The sequence below is a fragment of the Aspergillus lentulus genome (assembly GCF_001445615.1).
Source record: "Aspergillus lentulus DNA, contig: Alt01, strain: IFM 54703, whole genome shotgun sequence".
Classification (NCBI taxonomy): Eukaryota; Fungi; Ascomycota; class Eurotiomycetes; order Eurotiales; family Aspergillaceae; genus Aspergillus; species Aspergillus lentulus.
This window is the reverse complement of record NW_028322123.1, coordinates 1,998,436-2,016,941: the sequence shown is the minus strand read 5'-3', so window position 1 is coordinate 2,016,941 and position 18,506 is coordinate 1,998,436. Positions and strand designations below refer to the sequence as shown.

At 52.7% G+C, this 18,506-nt stretch overlaps 7 protein-coding genes across 7 annotated transcripts; 4 read left to right on the top strand and 3 right to left on the bottom strand.

Moving 5' to 3' along the window:
• Positions 1-102: 102 nt before the first annotated feature.
• On the bottom strand, positions 103-1,373 carry pre2 (proteasome core particle subunit beta 5; the record flags this gene model as incomplete). Its single annotated transcript, XM_033556094.1, has 6 exons — positions 103-438; positions 498-607; positions 658-706; positions 763-918; positions 986-1,093; positions 1,242-1,373. The coding sequence occupies 6 exons, from the start codon at positions 1,371-1,373 to the stop codon at positions 103-105; spliced, it is 891 nt and encodes a 296-aa protein (XP_033411985.1).
• Positions 1,374-1,827: 454 nt separating this feature from the next.
• ALT_0634 (uncharacterized protein) lies at positions 1,828-6,952 on the bottom strand (the record flags this gene model as incomplete). The annotated part of the gene is made up of 6 exons (XM_033556092.2): positions 1,828-2,262; positions 2,323-2,824; positions 3,699-4,127; positions 4,829-6,516; positions 6,582-6,845; positions 6,917-6,952. 6 exons carry the CDS (start codon positions 6,950-6,952, stop codon positions 1,828-1,830), a joined length of 3,354 nt encoding a protein of 1,117 aa, XP_033411983.2.
• A 964-nt stretch (positions 6,953-7,916) lies between these two features.
• On the top strand, positions 7,917-9,740 carry ALT_0633 (putative MFS transporter; the record flags this gene model as incomplete). The annotated part of the gene is made up of 6 exons (XM_033556091.2): positions 7,917-8,142; positions 8,205-8,237; positions 8,289-8,454; positions 8,511-8,982; positions 9,037-9,364; positions 9,418-9,740. The coding sequence occupies 6 exons, from the start codon at positions 7,917-7,919 to the stop codon at positions 9,738-9,740; spliced, it is 1,548 nt and encodes a 515-aa protein (XP_033411982.2).
• A 531-nt stretch (positions 9,741-10,271) lies between these two features.
• On the top strand, positions 10,272-12,098 carry ALT_0632 (retrograde regulation protein 2; the record flags this gene model as incomplete). The annotated part of the gene is made up of 2 exons (XM_033556090.2): positions 10,272-10,330; positions 10,418-12,098. The coding sequence occupies 2 exons, from the start codon at positions 10,272-10,274 to the stop codon at positions 12,096-12,098; spliced, it is 1,740 nt and encodes a 579-aa protein (XP_033411981.2).
• Positions 12,099-13,094: 996 nt separating this feature from the next.
• thiA (thiamine thiazole synthase) lies at positions 13,095-14,142 on the top strand (the record flags this gene model as incomplete). The annotated part of the gene is made up of 2 exons (XM_033556089.2): positions 13,095-13,434; positions 13,484-14,142. The coding sequence occupies 2 exons, from the start codon at positions 13,095-13,097 to the stop codon at positions 14,140-14,142; spliced, it is 999 nt and encodes a 332-aa protein (XP_033411980.1).
• Positions 14,143-14,355: 213 nt separating this feature from the next.
• ALT_0630 (inositol phosphosphingolipid phospholipase) lies at positions 14,356-15,801 on the bottom strand (the record flags this gene model as incomplete). The annotated part of the gene is made up of 1 exon (XM_033556088.1): positions 14,356-15,801. The coding sequence occupies one exon, from the start codon at positions 15,799-15,801 to the stop codon at positions 14,356-14,358; it is 1,446 nt and encodes a 481-aa protein (XP_033411979.1).
• Positions 15,802-16,096: 295 nt separating this feature from the next.
• On the top strand, positions 16,097-17,830 carry ALT_0629 (WD40 repeat domain-containing protein; the record flags this gene model as incomplete). Its single annotated transcript, XM_033556087.1, has 3 exons — positions 16,097-16,661; positions 16,716-16,879; positions 16,940-17,830. 3 exons carry the CDS (start codon positions 16,097-16,099, stop codon positions 17,828-17,830), a joined length of 1,620 nt encoding a protein of 539 aa, XP_033411978.1.
• Between the last annotated feature and the right edge of the window lie 676 nt (positions 17,831-18,506).

The window sequence follows — 18,506 nt, the reverse complement described above, 5'->3', positions numbered from 1 at the left end:
TTCAATGACGGCAACCGCAAGTCGAAAAGTTTTCAATGCCTAGAGAAAAAGGAATTACGAAATAATCATCATATCGACCACAGGAGTTATCGGAATGTGCCCTTAAAGGGCCGACGTAACGTTCGAGAACTCGCCCTTTTCCAGCTTCGTTTTCCAGAAAATGGGGTTCATATCGTCGAAACCGTGGTGGACCCAGCCTTCCTCCTTGACATGGTACAAGTTGATGAAACCACCAGAGTAAGCATCGCGGTGCATGGCGGCAAGAATGCTCCGACGACCGAGCTCGAGGGCCTCCTCTTCAGTTAGGTCGTAGCGGTACTCGGCGTCAAGCACACCGTAAGCGAAGGTCTGACCGGATCCAACACAAAACAGGTTTCCGGGAAGTCTCGTGCCGTCCGAGTCGATGTAGTAGAGGGCTGGGCCTTCTTGAGGCGTCATCTGCGGTGTTATCAGCTTCACACATCATCCCATTTTCAAGGGAAGGGATCCAAACGTACGCCTGCTAACATTGTACCCATGCTGAGGCCCATCCCTTTGTAAGCGTATGTCAGATTGGCGAGAATCTTCGATGCTGCCGCAACGGTGATACGACGCTTGTGCCGGATCTCTGCCACGACGTTAACATAACACTCTTGCCAGAGATACGTCCAGACTCACCATGGAGTGTGCATTGCTGACTCAGATATCTCAGCCAGTATTGGCAATCCTGAAGGGCGGTTTTGTTAGTGTCACCATGTCACCAGGACGCAAAAGGTTGCATACCGCAGCACCACCAGCCATAGTACCCAGTAGACCCGGGACCGGAGCATCCTGCTTCTTGTCCTCACCCCGACTCAACCGCGACACGGGAATGACCTTCTTGACTGTCTGACTGGCGATCCAGTTTCCAGCGGTAGCTCTCGAATCCGTTGCGACGATCTAAGAGACAACAAGTCAGCCAGACTGCTACAATGCGGGCCAGCTGGACAGGGAGTTGACGGCATACAATTCCGCCCTGAAATCGGAAGGCGAGTGTTGTTGTTCCGTGAGCGAGCTTAATGGGACAGCTAGGATTCGAGTGGTCATCGGTCATGGCACGAAGGAATGCAGAGGACTAAATGCGAAGAGCAAGAACACATATTAGTTGATGGCTTCTCCGAAGTGCGATCAATGCAGGATCCGCTCAGTGAAACCGCTCTGTCAGAGCATTCTCACAGGTCCGAAAGTCCAGACAGGTGGCGTGTTCTCAAATTGTAGCTCACATTTGCAACTGGAGGAAGAGCGAACTTCAGAGAAAGAGGAGGGAGGCTCTCTGTCAGGTCTTGCTGTTCTTGCTCCGAGTAGAACTCATTCTGGTGAGGTGGACGCGAGTACTGGGCGACTAATTTATCCATGATTGAAACCGACTTCTCTAGATTCCAGTAGCAAGATGGCAAGCAGGAAGTTAGTCGAAGTGATAATATACAGGGACGATGGCGGAAGTGGATGGATGAATGGGGAAGCAATTGCAGCTCTGGCTGAGAGCTCCATCGAAGCTCCAACATCCGCGTCACTTGCTGCCGCCTGCGTCACGTGAGATTACTGCAATCAACTCTCCAGGATAGGACTCTTCCACGACTTTTAATAGTGCATATAACAGAGTATATTGACTTTTATGAAATTCTGTAAAATACAGTTCTTTTGTTACAAATCATTTACCACGGCAGCAGACCCGAAAATTTCATATAGACTCCGACTAAATCCATATACCCATGACCATCCCATCCAATATCAAACCATACTACAAAATAAAAGCTGACGACTAGGACACTACCCTGAAAGAGTACCTATCTGCTTTCCGCTGGTTTCTCAGTATGGAACAGCAACGGGCTGCGTTCCGGTAGCGCCCGAGATCTGTTGCTCATCCGACTTTTCGTGTGTGGCGCCGTCGGTGCCAGTCTCGTTGACATTACCAGCGGCCCCAGTTGAACCAGACCCGGCAGCTTCCTGGCCTCTACCTGCTCCAGTGGGCAGTAGAGTCGTGCCAGAGGTCTCTCCCGCAGAGGTATGGATGGGTTCGACGGTGCTCTCCCAAGACTTTAGGTCATTCTCGGCAGCCTCAAGGATCTGCCTTGCTTCATCGGCATGCTCATAGGCCTGTCGTGTGTCACCAGGGACGACTGGGGCGTCGTCGAGGTAGTTGAGAAGACGGCGAGCATGACGCGCGAGAAGAATCTGCTTCTCTCCGCGCTCAATGACCGCAGCCAAATGAATATCAAAAGCCTCCTTGAGCTTCTGTCTGGTCTATCGGCCAAATCTTAGCCCCATGCGCTCTATCAGGTATCCTCTCGAGGTCATACGTACCACATTGGTCAACTGAGCCTCGGCAACCAGATTATTTGCCTCAGCCCGCACCAACTCCTGCTCTAGAACTTCCACCTTGGCATTACTCTGCTCCCCCTTCAGCTTAAGCCGCTGAATCTCGTCCGCGATCTTCGCCCTCTGATCGCGCGACGGCTGCACTGAGCTCTCCGTATCCCGGATCTGCTTCAAGATACTCCGGTAATCCTCCAGGCTCTGTGCAAAGTTATCCTCCTGCTCGCCGATCTCTGCCATCAGCACACCGAGCTTGTCGGAAATGTCAGAGACGGCGTCATCCTCGGTGCCTTCGCCCCATTCGGAGAGCTGGGCGGCGATGTTGACGCGCTCGCGGCCGGCTGCCTCGTGGGCTGAGATGGCCGAGTTCTCCTGTTTGACGATGCGGCTCATCTTCTTGCTCAGCTCGGGCGCCTGCAGACCGCGGAAGGTGGACATGCTGAAGCGGTGGCGGGCCGGTTCCTTCTTCCGGATGGAAAGGTTTCGGTTCCTGGAGCGGTTAGCCACGTAGAGGATAGGATATTTTCGCACGGCTCATACATCATGGCGATGTCCGTTGAAACTTGTTTATTCACCAAAGCTGTACAACCAGTTTATTGAGGCGACGCAGTTCGAAGCTGTTACTTGAATAGATCAAGCAGGAATGCGCCTTCCTTGAAGTGTAGTTACGACAGGATTGCTATACAACCGAGAGGAACACGATGTTTTCTTCTCGACTCGGTCACTGCAGATCAGATGTACGATGACACAAGACAGATAGATGGATATCCCTAGGAGATGACGAACGGGTGTTCATCTTAACTGATGGCGCAGTTGCTCTTACATGACGTCATGCGGGATCAGCGGAAGCTGAAGTCATGATCCGAATGCAGTCAATGTCGAGATGGTTCATGATGTGTGCGATTAATTCTAATGGATGATTTAGAGTTGAGTTCAAGCATTGGAGCCGTGGGAAGTGTCGCGTTTTGGCGTTGGGTTGTGATGCATTTCCAGCCAAGTGCCCTAGTCTCATAGTTTTATCTTACGGAGTGGGTTCGTGAAGATCATGACGGGAGCATAATCCTTTTATCTTGGAACACGCAACAATCATCTCTACCAATCAAAAGACAAGTATGGCATTTAAACTCGATAGCTTGTATAGCTAAGTATGATACTCCCGTCTTACAGGACTCAAATCATCCTGTCCTCCCAGAGACAAATCTCACCTCCTCCTCCCATACTCTCCCTGGATGGTGCAAACGCGATCGTTCCCATCCCCCAGGCTCAACGTATCTCACACTTCTATACGTCGGAGACGGCGAACAAGGCGGACTATCAAAGAACCTCCTTCTGAGAGGAATAATCGACTCAGACCGCGTGCGCACCCTCGTTCTTTGCACAGTTGTATACGACGGTTCTGGTTCTGGTGACTTTGAACGCGCATACCAGGAATGGTGGTGGTGGTGTTGCTGACGATGATGCGAAGGACGCGGCGCAATGACAACGGTAGTACCATCGCTATTACTGCTGCTGCTGCTACTATGATGGCTCGAGCTGCTGCTGCTTGAGCCGGCACTGGAACTGGAACTGGAGCTGCCGCTGCCACTGCTACTGCAGCTGCTTCTGCGTCGACGAGGACCTGGAACCGAGACGCGGAGCGTCCCCGGGCGGTATTCGACGACTCGTATACCGGGTCCGGGTCCGTCGTCGACTTCGAGGAAGCACATATCGACTTCTGTCGGTCGGATAATGATGACTGCTCGTAGACGAGGAGCGCCCTTTGGTTGGGACACTGGACTGATGCGCAAGCGACGCTAACTGAGAGAATATAGCAGGGGATGCACCTTCGTACAGCAAGCAAATATAAAGTAATAGATCTGAAACGATCACGATGAAGTATTGCGATTGGCTTTAACCGAATAGCAGCTGTAAGGATTCAAAGGACGACAGAATTATGGAAGCTCATGGTATTGTCAAAGAACCATACTGTGTTGTATGCGACAATGGCATAGCCGTATATTCTACCCCAAGACTTACTTGAGCAATCAGTCCTTAAATGAATATCTCACTACCGTCCTGTCATGCGGATCTTCCCGCCTTGTGATTCATCCTCATACCTCAGAGTGAGTGTTGCAATTATGTTCATCCAGTGACGCCGTCATGTGCGCGGGACAACTGATAGAGGAGGCACACCACAACATCGGACTCTTACCACATTGTAGACCTTGTGGGAGCCAACCCCTGAAGTAAAGCATAGAGTATAATATAAGATGGACCGATGCCAGAGTGCAGAACAGCGGCCTTGATACAGGCCGTCACGAATCGATTACAGCAATGTGTGTCTCCTATCTAGATCGTACAACACAAGTTCTTTTCCCTGGATGAGTGGGCAGCAGAAGGCGACAAAAAAAAATCAACCAGCGCCCAGCATATAACAGAACCATCCAACACCCGTTGATAAAGCCTACATCCAAACAAGAAAAAATATGCGACCACCTCCGGCCCTGTTTATGACATGTCATCTGCATCATGGTGGTGGGTATGCTCATTATCTGATGCGTGAAAGGCATCCCCAAACGCCGAGTTGTCCAGATCAGGGAGATCCAGACCCTCGTTCTGCTCCGTGTATGCTGCCAGCGCGTCTCCGGCACTGTCCATGTTGGTGAAGTCGAAATTCGCGCTGTCAAGACCGGTGTCGCCCGCGCCTCCGAGGCCAGGAGTTAGTCCTTGTAATCCGCTTCCCGGCGTTTCATTCGCTTGCATGTCGCCAGGCGGTTTGTTGATATTGTCGTCCTTCTTGTCCTCGTTCACCATTACCCAGTCGCCAGTTTCCCCAACAGCGGTATTCGTGGGTTGGCCATCGCCCATGTCCATTTCGGCATCCAAAGACGCGGTGGGTTGAGCAGGTGCCGGTCCAGTGGCTGTTGGCGCCGCTTGTCCCCGAGCTGCAGGAGCTGCCCCTTGTGCAGGCGCGCCGAACTGACCAAGAAGATGGCTGTCTGTATGGCCCATGTCGATATCGACATCAGCTGCAGTCGAAACAGGTTCGGGTTCAATCTTTTCCAGCAAGCCACCCTTTTGTACGCAGGAAACCTTGGGTTCCGGTACGATTTTCCTGCGCCACGAGGCTTCAACTTCTCGGACAATGTCATCAACCTTGTACTTGGCCTTGTGTTCAACGGGAACGACCTCAGCTCCATCCCCTTCGGTTGGCATCTCAGTGCGACCTTCCATTCGCCAAATTTCTGTTCCGGTATCTTCAGGATTCGCTGCTGCATCCCGAAGTCGGAGTTCAGCATCCTTAAGTAAAGACGTGCGATTGAACTTTTCCATCCTTCGGGCATGGCGCTTCTTAAGCTTCTCAATTTCTGCAGTCATGTCGGCCACCTTTTTGGCAACCCTGTCGGCAAACTCCTTTGCCTTTTCGGGCTCCATTTTTGTCGCTTGAGCAGACTCAGTGCCTTCTTTCGAATCACCACCTGCAGGCCCAACCGGTGCATCGAAAAAGCCTGCAGTCAGAGTCTCCAACTCGCCTTTGCGACCGAGCCCCAAAGAAACAGGCGTGATCTGACTGATCGCATACGGCGAGGCGAAGATCTCTTCCATCCACTCGTGGTGTTGCTGATATCTCATTTTGCTTACTTCCCGAGGAGTCAGTAAATCCATCATGTCGCCCGTGGAAACGTCTTCGTCTTCGAGTGCAAAATCTGCTGCTGCAGCGGTCATCGCCGCAGTTGAGGCGCGATGTCCACGCGGTGCCTTGGCCGGAGCTGCAGCGGCGGGCGCAGGCACAGGTTGCCCGGGCTGGGGATAGAAGGGTTGACGGCCGACCATGGCATTGGGATATGGCCCCGTCGGTTGGGCAAGTGCTTGCGGCGCTATCTGTGGAGGAAAGTTGATTGTGGGCCAGTTGTTCCGATCATGAAGCATAAAATCTTTGCGCGCCAGTTGACCCTGGCTCTGGAGGAAACGACGTTGAGCCAGCATATTTTGCACTTGCGGGGAGACTGGAATCCGGTTCGCTGGAATATGTTCCGTAGGAGGCGCTCTGGAGTAATGCACAATCCATAGTGACGGGTCCGGCGGGGGAAGGCTAGGGTTGGGGACTTTCGTGGGCAACAGCCGGTAGCGTCTGCGACAGTGGATGGCCACAGACTCGTTGGGAGGGTGGTAACCGCTGCGATGGAGCCACATCTCCACCATCTGTCACGGACAGGCATCAGCATACGGAATCAGAGAATTGGAGATGCATAGGACAAGCGCCATACGTATCCACGAGCTTCAAAGGTAAAGGCCTGTTCCACGTCGGCCCAGACGTAACCATCGCTGGCGAAGTTCGTCCCTAAGTGGTTAAGCGGCTGCCATGTGAGCATCACCGTTCCATCCTGAGGCCCATCTAAAAACGTCCAGTGCATTGGTTGAGCTTCGCGAACGATCTTGGGCGCGGACAGGAGGTATTCGACGACGGTGTCTGTCGGCATCATGTGCATCAAAGGGTACCGATGGCGCGACACCAGATGCATGTGCGGCAGCTATGACAATCAAGTCCACTAAGTTAGCATGCTGTCCTCGAATGACTATGCAATGAATCGGAACGACTCACCAACTGCGCCGGGACGCGGCTCGCTGGGTCGTCCATTGTGATCAAATATCGATGGACAATAATGGATCAGGTGTCAACGCGGTCGCAGAAATGACAGTATCCAGTCTATCTAGCGAAACACAATATAGAAGGTGGACTAGGGCACCTCCAAGGCGTAGTAATCGGAGGCGAGGACAATTAGATGAATGCTAGTTAGCTATCAACGCGACACGGGAAAATTGAAGTTCCAGAAAGACACCGGGTGCGGTTGGCGGGAGAAACTCACAGCGCAGTTTAACACCTTACCGATCAGGCATTAAAATCTGCCACGCCAAGACCGGGGATGATCCGAACGCTTCGACCACAATGAAGATGGACAGAGGCTGGGGAGATGGGGAAGCTGTAAGGAATCAAGGACATTACGTAGTGAAGACGTTAAAATGTGATCTAGTCATAACTATAACTATAAATGTCAAACTTCCTCTCCAGCCTTCTCGACTTGAGACATTGACTCGTCCAGTTCAAGAACGGCAGGAGGGAGCTTAATAGAGCTTAAGAACAAGCTTTCCCTCTACCCGCCACTTGTATCTCCGCACTCTCAGCCTGAAGATAAACTACGAGAAATGATAGTGCAAAGCTCCCTTTCATGGCGGGGATCCAATTGAGATCCGATATGGAGCCCAGATACTACTCTCATAATTAGGTTATCTCAATTATGGATGAATCCACTTTTCTGCAAGTGTTGACCACTGAATATGGCGTCTCTCGCCCCTCACCGAACCTCAGCCATTCTGGTCCGGTTGTGAGACAGGAGGATCGCGGTCCTGGTCCTAAAGCTGCAGATCACTCAATAGATCGGGGCATTTTCCCACCAGTATTGCCGACGTTACTGCGTTACTCGGCAATTAAAAAGCACATCATGTCCTCGTTCTCCTACAGTCCTCACAATGTCTTTCGATTATTGTCGCCAACTCTTTTGCACTCATAGCGGATACCCTTCATTTTAATACCACTTCCAGCCATGGGGCTCCCCGAGGATAATGATACTCCTAAGAATCAAATGGAAGACGCTATTGAACAAGCCCTCGGCGTTGATACGGAGAAACAGAACGCGGTCCATCATGATGAAGCCAACAACACAGCACTGCCCTCGATGCCTGCATCAGCCATCACTATAGACCCAGCTATCGAGCGCCGGGTTCTGAGGAAATTAGATCTAAGGGTTCCGACCCTTCTGGGGTTCTTGTGTGAGTCCTCCCCCCGCCTTGTCGACTCTGAGTGTTGTTTCTAACAAGGACATTGAGCCTAGATCTTTTGGGGTTACTCGATCGCTCTAACATAGGTTTGTTTTATGACTGGAATGGAGCAATATTTTCCATCTGACTATATACAGGCAATGCATACATAGCTGGGATGAAACAAGATTTACATTTAAGTGGACATCGCTATTCTTGGCTTTTAACGATTTTCTACATCGCGTACACGCTGTTCGAGTTTCTAGCCCTGATGTGGAAGATTCTACCACCTCATCGCTGGGCAGCGATCACTGTGATGAGCTGGTAAGTGCCACATGACGACCCGATTCCGTGTGCGACCACCCTCCTAAATGTTTCAGGGGCATTGTTGCGACTTGTCAAGCTGCAGCACAGAATTGGGAGGGAATGATGGCCCTCCGTTTCCTGCTCGGGGTGTCTGAAGCCGCGTTTGGACCTGGCACACCGTACCTGTTGTCTTTCTTCTATCGTCGTCACGAACTCGGTCTGCGTATCGGGCTGTTTTTCTCTGCTGCGCCTCTGGCCAACACATTTGCAGGCGCCCTAGCATATGGGATCACGTCTGGCCATTCCAAGTTGGCCAATTGGCGATTACTGTTCCTAGTGGAAGGGGCACCCTCTATACTCGCTGCTTTTCTTGCCTGGTTTTACCTGCCAGATCACCCAGCGTCTGCCCGTTTCCTGACTGATGAAGAAAAAGAGGTTGCACGAGCAAGAGGGCTTCGGAAGAGCGGTGAGGGCGAGCGTGTAGCAGGCATTGACTGGAAGGATATTGGCCGTACCCTGTTGGATGTTAAAGCCTGGATCGCGGCGGTATGTTGTGCTCTCCCTTGATTCTCGATCAGTTGTACTGATACGGAATTACAGTTGATGTACTTCAGCTGCAACGTGAGCTTTTCTTCGCTCCCTGTGTTCCTTCCCAAGATCCTTAAGGACATGGGCTTCACGTCGATCAACGCCCAGGGTCTCACAGCACCGCCATACTTCGCTTCCTTTCTTGTTACAATTGCCACAACTTGGTTGGCTGATCGGCTGCAACAGCGAGGACTGATGATTACTTTGTTGTCGCTCATTGGGGCTATTGGATATGTGCTGCTCGCCACATGCACCTCAGTTGGGGTCCGTTATCTCGGCGTTTTTCTGGCAGCAGTGGGAGTCTTCCCCTCTATCGCTAATATACTTCCCTGGGTATTGAGTGCGTCATCACCATCTTCATATCATCTGACCAGAGGTTAATCAATCATCTAGATAATCAAGGATCCGACACCCGACGAGGTATGGGGATTGTAATTCTCAACCTGGTCGGACAATGTGGCCCTTTTCTGGGCACCAACATCTTCCCTGAAAAAGACGCGCCTCGATACGTTCGAGGACAATCTGTTTGCGCCGCTTTTATGATATTTGTGACTGCCCTAGCACTCACTTTGCGGTGTCTTTTGGTCTGGGAGAACAAGTGCTTGGATCAGAAATATGGTACCAAGAACGAGGGATCTGCCGAAGGAGGGTCCAATGAAAACGATGATGGTGTGGCAGAGGAGAATTATGGGTCTAGATTTCGCTATGTACTATGAGATATTATGATGACGGCTTTCATGATTGGAAATGATGTCTGATATATAAAGGCGGGAGGGGCTATGATGTGCAGCCAAGCTGGGTAGTTGGCACGATATAACAATACAATTGGAAACAAAGTCGTGTTCAGTTTAGACTTGATGACAGATCTCTGTAAATCTATTTCTCTGGTTCTCGAGATTGTAATGTTACTGGACACTCTGGATATGGCTGCGTCGCTGCCAGTGATAGTAGCTCCTTGCGTGTGTTTTAGCGGGGCAGGCTATCTCCGATTGACTTTCGCATCGTCCTGACTTTCCATCGCATTTCGAAAGTCAATTCTTAACAACTATTCTACAGTGAGAGGCAGAGTCTGCATCGTATCCGGCTCCTCTTTTGTGGGTTTAAGGAGTTCCCTCTTCTTGACTGGAAGGTCGCTCTGGTCGCTCCTTTGTCGCCATAAAAGCGCTTGGGCGTACCGACTTCTGGATACCAACATCACTGTGGTGCGTTTAATTTCATTCTCAGTCTCCGAGTTCTGAACAGTCACCATGGTTATGGAGTCAAAAAATGATACGGCCCACCTGTATGGCCTGGTGGACATGGGAAGGTAAGCTATGAGCACTGAAACTCTCCCGCTATTCCTGTTGCCAGAGCATCAGCTATCTTCACTTCCAGTAACCTGACCAGCAAATAGCAATGGAATTCGGTTCTCCATCACCGACATTTCCCCGCCCAAAGCTCGGCTCCTGCCGACAATATACCAAGACCGGGTGGGGATCTCCCTTTACGAGGCCCAATTCTCGCAGACAGAGAACGGGCAGAAGGTGCGGGGGCCCATCTCTCAAGAAATCATCGAACAGGTTGTGGACCGACTCGTGCGGTTCAAAATCACCTGCGATGACTTTTGCGTACCCCCGGGCAACATTCACGTCCTCGCTACAGAGGCTACACGCACCGCACCCAACTCTGACGAGTTCCGGGCGCGGATCAAGGCCCGCACGGGCTGGGAGGTGCGGATGCTTTCCAAAGAGGAGGAGGGACGTATCGGGGCGTTGGGAATCGCCAGTAGCTCGCATTCTGTGGCGGGACTTGCGATGGATCTTGGGGGCGGGAGTACGCAGATTACCTGGGTGATGGAGGAGGACGGGGTGGTGAGCACGAGTCCCCTGGGTTCATTTAGTTTCCCGTACGGGGCGGCAGCGTTGAAGCTGCGCTGGGAAGAGGCGAGGCAAGGCGGGGACGCCGAGGCAAAGTTGAAGGAGGAGATGACGAGGAATTTCCAGGATGCGTACGCGCGTCTACAGCTTCCTGAACGTCTCGTTGAGGCTGCTAAGCGCAGTGGAACATTTGATTTGTATCTCTGTGGTGGGGGGTTTAGGGGCTGGGGATACATGCTCATGAACCAGTCTAAGGTCAACCCGTACCCGATCCCGATTATCAATGGCTACAGAGCGCGCAGGGAGGATTTTCACGATACGGCCTCCGTTCTAGAGACGGTCTCAGATTCTGAAGTCAGCGTGTTTGGAGTGTCGAAGCGGCGGGCATCACAGATCCCCGCAGTGGCTGTTTTGGTCAATGTGATCATGGACGCTCTACCTGCCATTACGCATATACAATTCTGTCAGGGGGGAGTACGCGAGGGCTTTTTGTTTGATCGCCTTCCACAGGAGATTCGGGCAGAGCACCCTCTTCTGGCCGCGACGTCACCATACGCGCCTCCATCTGCAAAGGCAATCAGGGGCCTTCTTCTACAGGCATTGCCAACTTCTCCATCACCAAAAGCATCTTTGCAAGCACCAGAATCCTTTGATGTTAGCTTGATAACTGCTCTTGCCAATATGCTCTACGCACATTCTCAGGTGCATCGGGCCTGCCAGTCCGCTGCTGCGCTTCATAGCACAACCACAGGGATTCTGGCGTCAATCAACAACCTTACGCATGTTGATCGCGCGTTGCTTGCTCTGACTCTCTGCGAGCGGTGGGAGGGGGACCTCCCTCCCACAGACCAGACATTCCACCATCAGCTTAGCAAGTGTGTGTCGGCGCAGGAGGCATGGTGGTGTCGGTACCTTGGCCGAGTTGCCGCTCTGATCGGGGACGTGTATCCGGCAGGCCGGGTCCCGGAGACAGGCGAGAGAATTCGATTGGAGACAACTTGGACGTCTACAGTGAAGAAGAAGGAATTATGCGATATGTTGTGGCTCCGGATAATTTTCAGTGACGATGCTGCTGCTACTGCTACTGGGCGGCACATGCTGCAGGAACAGGCGGAGACGACTGAGAAGGCTGGGAAGAGGAAAAACTGGATCAACGAGTATGGCGTTCGAGTGGGCACACAGATCTGCTACCAATCTCCCAGTACAGCTAGGATATAGCAAAGGAGGGTTTGGATGCTAACTAAATAGATAATCGGATCATTGTACTCCGTTAATCCTGCATCCTCATCTCTGGTGGAGAGCGGGTCAAAGGATACACACCCACAGAACCACCTTACGTCTGAATCTCTCGAGGGTCTCGACGATCAAGTGAGTCATCGAATCAAGTGGGTTAACACGATTGTTAACATTATGATGTCCATCCCGTCAATATGACGCCGATCTCGGTTACTTGAGAAGCTCACCGGGTAAACTGACCCATATCGATGGCGGGGATTTCCGGGAGTCGTTGGAGGGGATAGCGCATAGATTCACCAATTGAATCCCATCGAATAAAATTTGAGTTGCATTTAATCCTCTAATACGTCAATCGTAAATGAAACTATCCAATTGAGGGAAATGATAGAACTTTTATCCAAGGTACGATGTAGGATGTAGTTGTCTGGCTGCATGTATGCTCATTACTCACACTATTTAAACTACCCCTCCTCACCCCGCCCTCTCACCTTCTCTCTCTTCTCTTCATCACGCATCCTACCATCGTCCATCAGAAGACTTTCATCAACAGCTATTACAAGTTCTCCTCTCTTCTCTTGGATTTTCTCTCGTAATGTGCTAACCACTTTATAGGCCAACACTATCCACTTGCAATGTAATACACACCTGTGACTCGACCCTCTGGGTCGTTCTCTATCGATGGAAGCCATGGAATCACTTTGGCTGGGCTGTTCATTCAATGATCAAGGTATCTCAGGTAAATCTTGGGCGTGGGCCGGTGTTCGTTCTCATTCATTGACACAACAACGTGTATCTCTTCTTGGAGCTTGTAACTCTTGACTGGAGTATCTCCGAGGGAGCCACGGTGTCAATGGATGGGTTCGTTCTGAGATTATACGGTCAAAACTTGATCTGGATAATACCAGCGAAAGGATCATGCCTTCCCTCTGTTCTGTGTTGTCCACGTCCGTGGAATAGCTAACCAGTTACAGACTCAAAATGTCTCCCCCAGCTGCCATCTTTGAGCCCGCTGTGGCCCCATCTCCTAGCCTGAAGGCCAAGGTTGTGGTCCCTGAGACTGTTCCTGCCTATGGAACCTCACAGACTCACCTCCTTGACCACTTCGGCGGCAAGTGGGATGACTTCAAGTTTGCTCCTATCAGGGAGAGCCAGGTCTCTCGTGCTATGACCAGACGCTACTTCCAGGATCTGGACAAGTATGCCGAGAGCGACATTGTCATTGTCGGTGCTGGCTCCTGTGGTCTGAGCACAGCGTACGTGCTCGCCAAAGCTCGTCCTGACTTGAAGATTGCTATCATCGAGGCCTCTGTCTCTCCTGGTCAGTGTACACTTCATAAACCATACGCTTCGGAGCTAACTCCTCACAGGTGGTGGTGCCTGGCTCGGAGGCCAGCTTTTCTCTGCCATGGTTCTCCGTCGTCCTGCTGAGGTCTTCCTCAACGAGATTGGCGTGCCCTACGAAGAGGACCCGGCCAACCCCAACTTCGTCGTCGTCAAGCACGCCTCCCTCTTCACCTCCACCCTGATGTCCAAGGTCCTCTCCTTCCCCAACGTCAAGCTCTTCAACGCCACAGCCGTCGAGGACCTGGTCACCCGGCCTTCCGCTAGCGGTGACGCCAAGGACACCCAGATCGCCGGTGTGGTCGTCAACTGGACTCTCGTCACCCTGCACCACGACGACCACTCTTGCATGGACCCCAACACCATCAATGCGCCCCTGGTCATCAGCACGACCGGCCACGACGGCCCCTTTGGTGCCTTCTGCGCGAAGAGACTCGTGTCGATGAACACCGTTGACAAACTCGGTGGCATGCGCGGCCTCGACATGAACTCTGCCGAGGATGCTATTGTCAAGAATACCCGTGAGGTCGCCAAGGGCCTGATTATCGGTGGAATGGAGCTGTCTGAGATCGACGGCTTCAACCGTATGGGGCCTACCTTTGGCGCCATGGTGCTCAGCGGCGTCAAGGCGGCCGAGGAGGCCCTTAAGGTCTTTGACCAGCGTCAGCGCGAGTGTGCCGAGTAAGTGGCTGCTCTGAATGCTGGATGCAATGCAATTTAGTGATGGATGGATTCCATTTCACTCTTTTATGACATGGATTGATCACGAATAGTCTCGGAATGACACTCATTGAACTCTATTCCGCGTCCTCTCGTAAAATTAATATATTAGTACACTTAGCGACGTCTTACAGTAGGAATATATACAGTCAAAATATTATAAGCCTAACAACCCAAATCATGGACTCTCCTCGATTTTGGTCGTTCCCTGAGTACCAGCTCGCTCCACGATGTGCTTCGCATTGCGGACCTCCCACTCAAACTCCTTGAGCGCCCGCAGCTCACTCGACACAAATAACCCACCAATTAGCCCATCCAAGATCCCCGCCCCGAAGCTCAGCGTGCTCACCAGACACAGGATGAAGGCCACATATGGGAGATGGTTGCCAGTCCACCAGACCCCAACAAAGCAGCCGATCGAGACAACAACCGACGCCACGAAATGGGCCAGGCGCCAGCGGCGCTGCGAGCGTTCGCGGCGGACATACTTGTCGATCATCCCAATTATGCGCTCGTATGTCTCCGGCGTACAGCTGGCGTTCGGGGCACTGGATACGGGATGCACGACTTCCTTCGGTTCTGTTGTCTGAGAGGCTGTCCGGCTGATGACAGCTTCAACAGCAAAGTGGTCACTCAGCGAGCAGCGCAGCGTCGGATGCCGCTGTGTCATGCCCACCCCGACGGACTGGACCGACCACCGCGGAGCGGGATAGGCAGGCGGATACCCGCCGTCCCCGACGAAGATGTAATCCAATCTCTTCCCCCGGGGACAGGGCGCGTCCTTATCGACGACCACATCCTCTCCTTTCTCCAGCCGCTTGCGATCCTCCTTGCTCCACCGCCAGGTATTAAACCTGCCGTCGCAGGTGGCGCCGTTCTCGAGCAGGTTGAACTCCGCCGTGGGCACGGGCCTGTTCCGCTTCTGCTCGGGTGGATCGATCGCGGCGCCAACAGACGAGTCCGGATGCAGGACCTGCCAGACATCGCGGACGGGCGCATGCGCGTGGATAAGCTGGTGCGCGAAACTCGAGGGGATCATGTTGAAGTCACCGAGTCCGATAACGAGGTGTCCGCGCTCCGCCGCGCCCCGCATCAACTTGGCGATCTCCCACGCCTGCGCGGTCCGGTGGCAGATATACGAGTCGTTGGGTTCTCGTTCGTAGGGGGCGTGCAGGTGTGTGCAGAATACCTCTGCGACGTCGCCGACTTCTGGTCCGAACCGGATGCGCGCGCAGGCGACGCCCTTGCCGACGAACCAGTCGCCGCGGAAGAAGGCCGTGGGCCGGCCGTTGAGTGGGTAGGCGTACATGGTGCTTTCTTCAATGGGCCATTTGGACAGAATGGCTAGTCCCGCGCCGAAAATGCCGCCAAAGTAGAACTTGCCGTAGGGGAGGATGTGACTGGTCTGCTGGCGGATGCTCTCGTAGTCTTGCTGCGTCCAGCATTCTTGCAGACCGACGATTTGGGGAGGAGGGTCAGCGAGAGCGAGTTGACGGCCAATCTCTGATAGTCGTTCGTGGCGGTATTTGGCGAGATATTTGAGGCCCCAGCAGTTGAGGGTGAGGATGCGGATCTCGGAGGGCGGGGAGGGGAGAGACGGAGAAGGAGATCGAGAGGGGTCCATGGTGGCTGTCGGTATATCAAATGGTCGATGAATGTTGTATCAGAAGCATTCTCGAATTGATCTATCGGAGAAATTATTTGAAAGCAGTAGATAGACGCAGAGCGCTGTTTCTTGCCAAAATCAGGACATTGCCTGCCTGGAAATTGAGGACGACGAAGAAGTCACGTCTTCACCGCCTCAGGCCGCAAGGCGTCATTGGCCCGCGTGATTTTCATTATCGCGGGATTGTTATCACAAGTCTCTGCCGTCGAGATTCACATCCCTAGCTTCTTACCAGTCAATTGACACGGCCCAAATGGACAATTCAGATCATCGCTCTAAACGTCGCCGACTAGACAGTCTGTCTACGCAGAACATCAGCACGCCCGAGACTAAACATGTTTATTCGCCCATCGACTCCTCGTCGGATGAGCTAGCGGCTCTCTCCGACCATGACGAGCAACGTCGTCGCGTCAGCTGGACTGCGCAAAAGGTGTACCCGCCTAAACGACCCTACCGTCGAACGCGGAGCTTTAGCGGCTCAGAATCTCCTGATGAACTGGCCGTCGATGCCGACGTCTACTGGCGGTCCCGCAACCGCGGACGCAGCCCGTCGCGCTCCGAGACCAGCGCCCAGGAGCAGTTGCCGGAGCGCTATCAGGATGACGAGCTTGAGGTAGACGAGGAGGAGAGCGCGGTGGATGTAGAGGTTGACCAGGAGTATTCGGACCGGTCGCCTACGCCAGTGCCTCCGCCGGCCCCTCCGCCACCGCCAAAACCGGAGAAACTGACTTATCAGCAAAAGTTCTTGCTCAGAGGGCATCTGCGGGGGGTTTCAGCGGTGAAATTTTCTCCTGATTCTACCATGATCGCCAGTGGAGGTAATGTTTATCGTCTGGCACGATCGTGAGATGGGTTGTGACTGATGTATCTAGGGGCCGACGGGGCCGTCAAGGTTTGGGATACGCGCAGCGGAAAGCTCATCCATACATTTGAGGGACATTTGGCGGGTATTTCCACGATATCCTGGAGTCCGGACGGGGCTACGATCGCGTCGGGGTCGGATGACAAGACCATCCGGCTGTGGAATGTGTTGACGGTAGTGCCATGTGTCTACGTTTGTGGTTTGACCAAACTAATGTCTTTCTTCCTTTGACAGGGCAAAGCTCACCCGATTCCCTTTGTTGGCCACCACAACTACGTGTACCAAATTGCCTTCTCCCCAAAGGGCAACATGCTGGTCAGCGGATCCTACGATGAAGCGGTCTTCCTATGGGATGTCCGGTCCGCCAGCGTGATGCGGTCGCTGCCAGCGCACTCCGACCCGGTCAGCGGGATCGACGTCGTGTGGGACGGGACGCTCATCGTCTCATGCGCCACAGACGGGCTGATTCGGATCTGGGACACGGCGACGGGCCAGTGTCTACGAACCCTTGTGCACGAGGACAACCCGCCCGTGACGGCGGTCAAGTTCTCGCCCAACGGCAAGTTTGTGCTCGCCTGGACGCTGGACGACTGCGTGCGGCTGTGGAATTACGTCGAGGGCCGCTGCCTCAAGACGTACCAGGGCCACGTGAATCGGAAATACAGCTTGTTGGGCGGGTTCGGGATCTACGGGCTGCCGGGGGCCCCGCCGGAAGCGTTTGTCGTCAGCGGAAGCGAGGACGGATCGATACTCTGCTGGGACGTGGTGAGCAAGAAGATCCTGCAGCGGCTTGAAGGGCATAATGGGGTGGTGCTGGGCGTGGATACGTGCAGTCTGGGAGAGCAGCGGCTGATGGTGAGCTGCGGACTGGATGGGACAGTACGCGTCTGGGAGGAGGTTGAGGAGAAGGAGGAGGGAGCCGAAAGTGACGATGTCGCCGTAAAAGCTGAAGTGAACGGAGACGGAGACGGAGACAATGCTGGCGGCATCGACAATGCCACAAACGGCGTCGTCGCAGACGAAGCAGTCAACGGTCTCAAAACCGAACCACCTACTCCGCAACCCGAAGAAGGGAACGGCCCTGACGAAACCAAAGACCAAGACGGCGACACACCGATGGAATGACAGTGACGGATGGTTTGCATTTGCGGATGTATGTATATTAGGATACCCCGGCGTCTGGAGTTGTACTACCTTGTCTATATTCTCATGCGCTAGTCTACGTCTTTGGCTTCGTATCTAGCATGCGGTGAGAGCCATTTCCAATTCAGCATAGCGTGGTAGACCGACAGAGACATAGCGAGGTACTGTTTTCACATGAAACTCCAAAACCCGGCCATTAATATTCTACCCTTATTAACCGAACATCGAACCAATATTCTTCTAAATGCTTTGTGCTTGTACTTCATTATTAGGGTTAACCAGATCAACAATGGTTCTCCCAATCAGCATCGGGTCTGTAGCCATTTTGTTTTGACATTTTCTAACCTCTACCAATCAGCTTGCTTTCCATGCTATCCTTCCCACAAATCCATGGTTCAGTAGATAAACACGTAAATAGTGCTTTTGAAGTAACAGACAATGCCCCTCCTCTTGATGTTGATCAACATATTTCACAGTTTCACCTTCCCTTTGTAGATAGGCTACTAGACTAATAATGAATCTTTCATAAATTATGGGGCTATTCTTTACATTGTAATTAATTTTGAGCCAGAATAATAGAATTCTATAAGCAAATACAGAGCTAAACACAAGAGTCTAGACTGGCCCTTATGAAAGTGTGCTTTGTTTTCCAATTTTT